Here is a 10,495-nt window from a genome sequence, read left to right on the forward strand (position 1 = left end):
CCTGGTAGAGCTGTAGAGTTCTTCCTTCAGCTTTGTGACCAGACATAAGCATCTCAGTCCAGTCACCTCTTTCAGTTCCACCGCTAATTTCCAGCCTCCTTCAATTAACTTGTATTCTGAACGCACTGATTCTGGTCCTCACGTCCACCAGTCCCTGCCCACCTTCCTTTAATAGTAGGTACGGGGCTGCTGCATGTGTTCAAAATAAAGATTACAAATTTCCTTTGTATGCTAATGGTCAGGTCTTCTGGTGGTTCCATCACAGTGGTCTTCTGTTGAGGCAGCCAGATTGTTTACTACCAGAACTCTTCCTCTGTAGGACAAACGTGGTAACAGCGATTTCCATTTGGACAATCGTGCCGACACCTATTCCAGCAGCCCCTCCCAGTTCTTCTTATATAATTGTTCATTCTTTAAAAACACTCCCAAAATCTTTAGTCCATCTTTTCTCTATTTTAGCTCACCTGCGAGCTGTGGAACTGCTCCGTGTTTCCAGTTGCCAACAACAAACCCCTCGCTTTTTGCCCAGTTGACTTTTGCAGAAGAAGCCTTTTCATATAGTTGGAAGGATTTAGTTAAAATCGTGACATCATCTTTCCCTGTGCTAAAAACTGTGAGATCATCTGCATACGCTTTTTAAGACGTGAAAAATATATCCATGGTCTACACGTTCAAATGCTTTCTCCTGGTCTAAAGACAGGACTTCCAGGTTACTGTTGTTTGTCTGATTAAAATTCAGCCTCTGTGTTTTTATCTCTCTGAGTTTCTTTTTTTCCTGCCTCACTGTCTACAGTCTTAACAACCTCCTCCCCAATACCCTGTTCACCTGTATCCTCTAAACTGTGCTTTATAACATCTCCAGTAACATGTCCATTTGCCTCCTCAGTACTGTCTAGACTCCTCCTCAGCACTGGGTCTAGACTCCTCCTCAGCACTGGGTCTAGACTCCTCCTCAGCACTGGGCCTAACTGCTTGCTCAGTACTGGGTCCAGGTTCCTCCTTAGTGTTTGCTCCAGGTATCTCCTCAGCGGTCTGAGCCCTGTGTGGACATGCTTACCTCATGTTCAACATCCCCACACTCAAAACACTTTCAGTTACCGGTATCAGCATAAACCATGTATGCCCTGCCATCATGCCAAACTCTGAAGGACACTCTAACTCTTGGTCATTAAGGAACATGAACACTTGTCTCCTGAAGGACATGACATGCTTTAGCTTCTTGTTTTTTCAGCCCAGAGGAACAGGTTTAATTGAGCTGGCTAGTTTGCCGTAGTGCAGAAGCCTTCGCTCGGTCTCATCGTTATGAATGAACGGCAGTACATTAGGGACAGTAACTCGGGTATTTGGAGTGATTAATGGTGTAAAAGTAACATGTTCTTCAATCACCGTAATCCCCTCACTGACCACAAAATTCACCTGCCGCTCCTCCTTTACGAACACCATCAACGCTTTGTTCATTCGGGAAGCCAATAAGATATTCCTATAACCGATTTCTCTTCCTGCCGCCAGCAGCACTTCCTCCACCACCACGCCGCCCGGTACACACCTGACTCCATTCCCGGGTGGAGACAGGAGACGCCGCCCTCTGTGTGATGTACCGCAACTCCTCTACTACTTCTACAACTCCGGATCGCTCCCTGTCTTTTTAGTTCAACAAGTGACACCAAAAGTCGAAAAGGTGAAAAAGAAAACCAGGAAATCACCCAGTTGCTCTCAGTTTGTACTCGCCATCACACACACACACACACACACACACACACACCGCATGCACCGAGAGAGAGAGAGAGAGAGAGAGAGAGAGAGAGAGAGAGAGAGAGAGAGATGGACAGATAGAGAGACAAAGTTGACAGAGTTGAACAAAAAGACCGAAGGAGAGATACAAAGCAAGAGAAAATGTATAACCCAATAAACTTTGCCTTAATTTTGTAGCCTAAGAAGGAGGCGTGGCCTCGATGTGAATCTCAGTAAAGGAGTCGTGGTCTCTGTGTGTATCTCAGCAAAGGGGGCATGGTCTCTATGTGTATCTCAGTGAAAGAAGTGTGGTCTCTGTGTGTATCTCAGCAAAGGGGGGCGTGGTCTCCGTGTATAGCTCAGTGAAAGAGGCTTGGTCTTTGTGTGTATATTGGTGAAGGGCGTGGTCTCTGTGTGTATCTCAGTGAAAAAGGCGTGGTCTTTGTGTGTATATTGATGAAGGGGCATGGTCTCTGTGTGTATCTCAGTGAAAGAGGCTTGGTCTTTGTGTGTATATTGATGAAGGGGCATGGTCTCCGTGTGTATCTCAGTGAAAGAGGCGTGGTCTTTGTGTGTATATTGATGAAGGGGCATGGTCTCCGTGTGTATCTCAGTGAAAGAGGCATGGTCTTTGTGTGTAATACATGAACAGTTTATGCAGTAGGTGTGGATAATGTCAGGTTACTTTGGTGAGTTTCTGCAGTGTTGTCAGTGTCTCTGTCACCGCTTTCTGCAGATCTGAACACCTGTAAAACACACACACACACACACACACACACATGCACACACGCACACACACAGAATCATCCATGTGTGGGGAAGAAACCATAATGTAATCATAATGTAATGCTGCAGGAGAGACACTGTACCTCTGAGACATCGTTGTCTTTCTTACTGACACATCCAGTCTGTTACAGTCCTTTAGCAAAGAGTCCACCTGCACACACACACACACACACACACACACACACACACACACACACACACACACACAATTTATGTTTATATCACTGTTTTTCCCAATGATAGATGTTTAAAAGCTCCACCCACAGTATCTGAGTGAACTTCTGTACCAGGATGATCCTCCACGCCTACTTAGATCAAAAGGTGCAGGCTATTTGTTGGTACCTCAAATAATGAAGAATCCATGGAACAACAATCCAATCAGTGTTCGGGACTCAGACACAGTCTCAGTGTTCAAGTCGAGGCTGAACACATATTTATTTAGTGGAGTCTTTAGTCAGTAGGTGTTTGTGAGGTAAAGGAGCAGATCTGGAGGGATCATGGATATGGAGTGTTTGGTGAACTGGGATATTTGGATGCTGTCGTCTCCTCACTCTCACACGTTCACTCAGGTTTGTTGATGGTGGTGTGGTGGGTCGTCTCTTATCCCAGAGATCCTCATGTCTGTGTTTCCTTCTGCTTCTCCCTTTTAGTTCTGCTGCTACAGTGAATCTTACCAGAGTCCAAACTGCACAGTGACATTAACTTTCATACAACAATCACGAGACTTAATAATCCATATCCTTCTCTTCCTGTCACCCTCTTCTTTCTCTCTCTCTCTCTTTCTCTCTCTCTCTCACCCCTGTTCTCTCTCTTTCTCTCTCTCTCTCTCTCTCTCCCCCTGTCACCTCTCTCTCTCTCTCTCTCTCTCTCTCTCTCACTCTCTGCGCATGTGCGGCGGGGTAGGCGAGAGTGGCGTGTTCAGCGCGAGAGCGATTGGCGATTGAGTTAATCCTCGAAATATTTATTGCTTTGGGGAGTGTGGGAGTGTGTGTGTGTGTGTGTGTGTGTGTGTGTGTGTGTGTGTGTGTGTGTGTGTGTGTGAGAGTAAGAGAGAGAGTAGTGAGTGCAGACGCGCGTGTGCGTGCGTGTGTGTGTGTGTGTGTGTGTGTGTGAGTGTGTGTGTGTGTGTGTGTGTGTATAAGGGAGAGAGAGAGTGGTGAGTGCAGACACGCGCGTGTGTGTGTGTGTGTGTGTGTATAAGGGAGAGAGAGAGTGGTGAGTGCAGACACGCGTGTGTGTGTGTGTGTGTGTGTGAGAATGGCGGCTCCGAGTGCGGAGCTGTGTGAAAGTTTGACTCGCCGGCACGCTGTTCGTGTGGTGTGTTCGGCGGGTGTTGAAGAGTGTGTGCTGGCTATCGGTGAGGTGGTGGGGCACGCGAATATCGTCGCTGCTTCGAGGATGAACAGTGCAATCGTGTTTTTTTTAATGATATCGATAGAGTGAAAAATGTGGCTGAAAAAGGCATTGTGATAAATAATGAACTCATCCGTGTTTTCCCCCTCAGTTCCCCTGCAAAGAAAGTTATCCTGTCTAATGTCCCGGTCTTTATCTCAGATAAAGAGATCCATAAAGAGTTGTCCCGGTTTGGTCGTGTGGTCTCCCCCATTAAGAAACTCTTCCTTTGTTGTTCCTCTCCAATGGTAAAAAACCTGTACTCCTCTAGAAGGATGGCTTTAATGGTTTTAAAGACCCCCTGCTTATCGCTGTTTTTAAATTCCGGTTGGACGGCTATGATTACAACATCTTTGTGACTTCGGATACTGATATGAAATGTTTTAAGTGTGGTAAGATAGGCCATCTTGTCCGGGCGTGCCCTGATAAACACAGTGACACCGGTGTTTCTGAGCGACCGGAGCGGGACGCAGCCCAGCCTGCTGGAGCCGTTCCCCCTGCGGCTTCAGTTCAGCTGACTGCTGAAAGCACTGGAGCGGCTGCTGCACCAGTAGAAGAGGAGAACGAGTCCCCAGTCCAGCCTGCAGCCCCAGAGAGCCCACTGCAGCTGCAGCAACCCCAGAGAACCCCCCCTCCCCCCGGCTGAAGTGGTGGTGTAGCTTTACCGTTTGTTTGCAATTTTATTCCGGTGTCTTATTCAGTTGAGGAGATTTTGAGTGGGAAGCTTTTTTTTTTTTGAGTGAGAGCGTTTTATGAGAATGAGGCGTTCTGTGTGTACACTCCTACCAGTCCAGTGGAGAGGATGATCTTTTTAAATACGCTGGATAGCGTCATTGCTAGCTGCAGCACTGCAGATACTCTCATTTTAGGTGGTGATTTTTAACTGCACGGCAGATATTTTAGACAGGAATCACGTTGAACCTCACGCGGCTTCCCGTAAGCGTCTGTTGGAGATGTTAGAGGCCCATGAACTCAGTGATATATGGAGGAATATACACAAGAGACAGAGACAGTACACGTGGGCCCATGCCACAGACGGCGTTCTCTCGATGGCCAGGCTTGATCGCTTTTATTGTTTTAAACATCAGCTGACGTCTTTTACCAATTGTTTTATTGTTCCAGTAGGTATCTCAGACCACAGCATGGTTTTGTGCACAATCAAGAAATTGAATGTAAAGCCTAAGAGTGCCTACTGGCATTTTAACACCACACTCTTAGATTATGTTAATTTTAGGGAATCTTTTATTTTTCTATGGAATGTTTTTAGATCTGGAAAAGCAGCTTTTAGCTCATTACAAGAGTGGTGGGACATTACGAAATTGCAAGTCCAGGACTTTTGTCAACAGTACACTCTCAATGTCACAAGGGACGTCGCTAGATCATTAAAAGCTCTGGAAATTAAAGTAGTGGAACTCCAGCGTTTGAGGACCACAGGAAATCGAGGGCACGATGAAGCCCTCAAGCACAAAAAGGCTAGGATGAATGACCTGTTGGACATTACAGCACAGGGGGCGCTGGTCCGCTCACGCTTCAAGAATGCGGCTGAGATGGATGCTCCATCTAAGTTCTTCTTTAGGCTAGAGCAGAAGAATGGACAATAAAGATTCATGCATGCGGTGCGAACAGAGTCAGGGGGTCTCTTATCGGAGCCCACTGAAATTCGCAGGCAGACAGTAAGCTTCTATGAGAAGCTGTACAGCAGTGAACTGTCAGAGGCACAGATAGCGGAGGAGAGTTTCCTTGTGGACCTGCCTAAGCTCTCTGAGCAAGCAGCCAGAGAGATGGATGGAGAGTTGACGCTGGTTGAACTTCACAAGGCCCTCCAAGGCATGGAGAACGAGCGGGCGCCAGGTATAGATGGTCTCCCTGTCGATTTTTACAAAGCCTTCTGGGCAGTGATAGGGTGTGCTAGAGTTCCTGAGGGTCAGTGTATGGAGAGGAAAGCTCCCATTGAGCAGTAGGAGAGCCGCTCTGACCCTACTGCCGAAGAAGGGAGACCTGACCCACCTAAAGAACTGGCGCTCGGTCTCAATACTGTGCACTGACATCAAACTTCTTTCAAAAGCATTATCTTCGAGACTAACTAAGGTGATGGAGCAGATCACTCACCGGGACCAGTCGTACTGTGCGTCTCCAGGCTATTGGGATTAAAGACTGGCCTGATTTTTTTAGACCAGGAAAAGGCTTTTGACCGGGTTAAGCATAAATATTTGTGGAAGGTGCTGGAAACCTTCGGGTTCAACCCAGGTTTCATGGCCATGATCAAGGTGTTGTATTGTGAAATTGAGAGTGTATTGAAGGTTAATGGTGGTTTATGTGCCCTTTTTAGAGTACACAGAGGCATCAGACGAGGCTGCTCTCATGAGCCCCTGGTTCATGGTGGACGGCTGGACATCTCCAGTGCGACAGCTCCTGCACTGTCCAGAGCACTCATCTTCTCAAGGGTTGTGACACTCCGGGAGTTGGTGGGTATCGCAGGTACGGACCTTTTGCAGACAGAGGACCTGGCAGCACGTGTGGGTCTGTGGTCCCTGCGTGTTGTAAATCGGCTCCTACAGCGATGGAGGTCTGCCCTAACACCGGAGCAGCATGTTCTGCTGAGTAACTACCAGACCACTGAGACCTGTTCCACAGAGGCGAGACCTTTTCCTCAGCTGGACATTGCTGCTGACCTTGATGGGTGTGAAGGCCCGCTCCTGGAGTATCGGGGTAAGAGTGCGATGAACTTTGGGTCAATGTCGGGCAAGCTGCTCTACAGAGCCTGTGTGAAGGTTCTAAACAAGAATACACTGAGTGGGAGAGTGGACACCGCATGGAGAAAGGTTTTGGGTTTTAATGATGATATTAAACCAGAATGGAGGGCGCTTTATTTCCAGTAAACACTGTTCCTGCCCCTCTCCCCTCCGTGGATCTTCCCACTTCGTCCAGGCCTGCCTCTGGATAGTGTTTTCTTTGACTGGAGGCCACTCTGTGCAGCTTGGGACGGTTTCTCATCAACACCTTGGGTGGTTCCATGAAATTCTGGAGTAAGAACGGGCGCTTTGAGGATGGACTGGACTGTAGTTAATGTCAACAGTCTCCTACACTGACTCAGAAATACAGTTCGCTTCTGATCATCATCACTGCACCCCGCAACATTGTATATCTGCTACAAATGGACATTTGGTGCAACCCAGATGAGGATGGGTTCCCTCTTGAGTCTGGTTCCTCTCAAGGTTTCTTCCTTATGCCATCTCGGGGAGTTTTTCCTTGCCACAGTTGCTCATCATGGACAAACTTACTTACAAAGAACATATTTACGTTTAATCACCACATTATCTGTGTAAAGCTGCTTTGAGACAATGTTCATTGTTAAAAGCGCAATACAAATAAACATGAATTGAATTGAATTGAATTGAATTGAATTTATAAACCACCATTAACAAAAAGAGCTGCTGACCTCCAATGGAGGGTTTTACATGGTATTATGTCTGTAAACGCTTTTATTTCGGTTTTAAATCCTGACGTTACGCATGACTGTCCTTTCTGTTCACAGCGGGAGACTGTATTTCACGCTTTTTATTTATTGCCCCAGGTTACAGTCACTTTTTGGTTTTTTTTACATCTTAAGGTCTTTTTCTGTTGATTTTAATGTTCAGGTTTTTATTCTTGGTTTTAAATATGTCAGGACGCACAGGTTCAAATGTGAGGCTGATTAATTTTATCTTTGGTCAGGCGAAAATGGCGATCTATCTGAGCAGAAAGAACAAAATCGCTCAAAACATGGACTGTGATGCGAAAATAATTTTTTCCAGACTTGTTAAATCAAATTTTCAAAGTTCCGGCAAAGAGGAAGAAACGAGGTAGAGGACAAGGAAAAAAACAGGCTAAAAAAGAGGTAAAGGCAGATGAAGCTGAATCAGACAGTGATGATGGCATGTCTGATTCCGTGTTTAGTCAGGAGTCTCGGGAGGAAGCACTAGATGTTCTGTATACTGCTGAAGATATAAAATAGTTTTTAAGAACCACAAAGTGGCAGAAGAATATTTCAGTTGAGGAGTTCCTCCCAAACCGCAAACAATTTATTTATGACGTTAAACATTTTAGAAAGGAGGGTTCCTTCACCGAGCAAGAGATATTCCGTCTAAAGAAGCTGATAACGAAGGTCAATAGGGAGAACTCTGATGAAGATTGATAAAGTGTGCAGTGTTTTTTTTTTTTTAACTTTGGAGTGTTTTTTACCATTTGTTTGTCTATATTTAATTTCAAATATAGAAAAAATAAACACATCGCTTAGTGGTGGTGTTGCCTTGCTTTTTACTCGCAATTTTATTCCTGTTTCTTACAATGTAGAAGAAATTTTAAACAGAAGGCTTTTAAAAGTAAATGCTTTTTATGAGAATGTGGTTTTAGTGTTTATCTGTGTGTACGCTCCCACCAGTGCAGTGGACAGAATGACGTTTTTAGACAAACTTAATGATGTTATTTTAAACTGCAGCACTGCAGAGTTTTAAATTTTGGGAGGGGATTTTAACTGTACAGCAGAAAATATAGACAGGAATCATGCAAAACCTCATATGCCTTCTCGTAAGCGTCTGTGGGAGTTGGTGGAGACCCACGATGTGACATATGGAGAATTTTCAATAAAAAACAGAGGCAGTACACGTGGGCTCACTCCATCGACAACACGCGCTCCCTGGCGAGATTAGATCGATTTTATGGTTTTAAGCATCAACTGACTTATTTTACGAAGTGTTTTATTTTTCCAGTAGGCATCTTAGATCATTGTATGGTTCAGTGCACCATTGCTAAAAAGAATGTTAAACCTAGGAGTGCCTACTGGCGTTTTAACACTGCACTTTTAGAAGATGCTAATTTTAGAGAGTCTTTTATTTTTTTATGGAATTGTTTTAAACGTGAAAAGGCAGCTTTTGACTCCCTACAGCAATGGTGGGATGTAATCAAGGCACAAATTAAGATTTTCTGTCAACAGTACACTCTCAATGTCACGAGAGACATTGCCAGATGTCTCGCGTGAGGACTGGTCTGATTTTCCTAGATCAGGAAAAGGCTTTTGACCGGGTTGAGCATGAATACATGTGGAAGGTGCTGGAAAGCTTTGGGTTCAACCTCGGTTTCATAGCCATGATCAGGGTGCTGTACAGTGAAGTTGAGAGTGTACTGAAGGTAAATGGTGGTTTATGTGCTCCTTTTAGAGTGTACAGAGGGATCAGGCAGGGCTGTTCGCTGTCAGGAATGCTGTACACTCTTGTAATCGAGCCTCTTTTAATCAACCTAAGGAGTTATCTTTCTGGTTTTAATATTTCACTTGTCAATGCTTCACTTTACCTGTCAGCATATGCGGATGACGTGGCAGTAATGGTGGGAACCCAGTCTGATGTGGATGTTTTGACTGATGTTTTAGGAAGATTTGAATTTTTATCATCAGCAAAAGTGAACTGGGGAAAAAGTGAAGCAGTTTTAGATGGGGAGTGGGGAGGTGGGGAGCCGACACTCCCAGGAAGTTTGGTGTGGAAAAAAGGAGGTTTTAAGTACTTGGGTGTCTACCTGGGAAGTGAGGAGTTTTTAAACAAAAACTGGAAAGGAACTGTAGAGCACATCAAAGGCAGACTGAGCAGGTGGAAGCGGCTGGTTCCAAAGATGTCCTACAGGGGGTGAACGCTGGCGATAAACAACCTGGCAGCGTCGTCTCTGTGGCACAAGCTGGCGTGTGTGGATCCACCACCAAACCTGCTAGCAAACATCCAGGCCCTGCTTCTTCTGGGATGGTCTGCACTGAATTCCGCAAACCGTCCTCCATCTGCCCAAGGAGAAAGGGGGGCAACGGCTGGTCCATCTCACCAGCAGGACGACAGCCTTTCGCCTCCAGTTTATCCAGAGACTCTTAACCGGGCCCAGGAAACTTGTATGGAGGACAGCAGCCAGTGGACTTTTGCACATGGCAGGAGGACTGGGGCTGGACAGCACTTTGTTTTTAACGGACACGGGCACGCTGTCCGTTAAAAACCTTTAAAAATATGGACTTTTTTTTTAAAAAGGATAAAGGGGTGCGGAACACTACACTGGCTGCTGGAGGAGCCCCTAGTCAATGGGAGTCGGCTGGACATCTCCGGTGCGACCACCCCCACACTGTCTAGGGCCACGATCGCCTCGGGGATCGTCATACTCCAGGAGCTGGAGAACAGCGCGGGGACAGACCTGTCACGAGGGGAAGACCTGGCTGCACATATAGGACTACGATCCCTGCGCATAGCTAACCAGCTCCTGCTGAGATGGAGGTCTACATTAACAGCAGAGGAGCGTGTTCAGCTGAAGGACTATATAATCTGCGAGAGCGGTCCTGCAGAGGAGGAACCCTTTCCCCAGCTGGACATCGCTCCGGACCTCGACGGATGTGGTGACCCCCTCCTGGAGTGCAGGGGAGAAGGGGAGATGATCTTTGGGACAGTGGCAGGGAAGCTGCTCTACAAGGCCTGTGTTAAAGTTTTAAACAGGAAGAAACTGAGTGGGAGGGTGGACACCCAGTGGAGGAATTCTTTTGGTCTTAACAACGATATTAAGCCAAAGTGGAGACACTGTACAAACC

At 46.2% G+C, this 10,495-nt stretch overlaps 1 protein-coding gene across 1 annotated transcript in view; it reads right to left on the minus strand.

Moving 5' to 3' along the window:
* nphp1 (nephronophthisis 1) overlaps window positions 1-2,672 on the minus strand; it is a 30,299-nt gene extending 27,627 nt beyond the window's left edge. The window contains exons 1-2 of the mRNA XM_083544687.1: window positions 2,601-2,672; window positions 2,417-2,477 (exon numbers count right to left, since the gene is read on the minus strand). Coding sequence (XP_083400813.1) covers window positions 2,417-2,477; window positions 2,601-2,611 — 72 coding nt within the window. The 5' untranslated portion in view covers window positions 2,612-2,672. The remainder of the gene's footprint in view (window positions 1-2,416; window positions 2,478-2,600) is intronic.
* Window positions 2,673-10,495: the final 7,823 nt, after the last annotated feature.

The sequence above is a fragment of the Silurus aristotelis genome (assembly GCF_946808225.1).
Source record: "Silurus aristotelis genome assembly, chromosome: 6".
NCBI lineage: Eukaryota > Metazoa > Chordata > Actinopteri > Siluriformes > Siluridae > Silurus > Silurus aristotelis.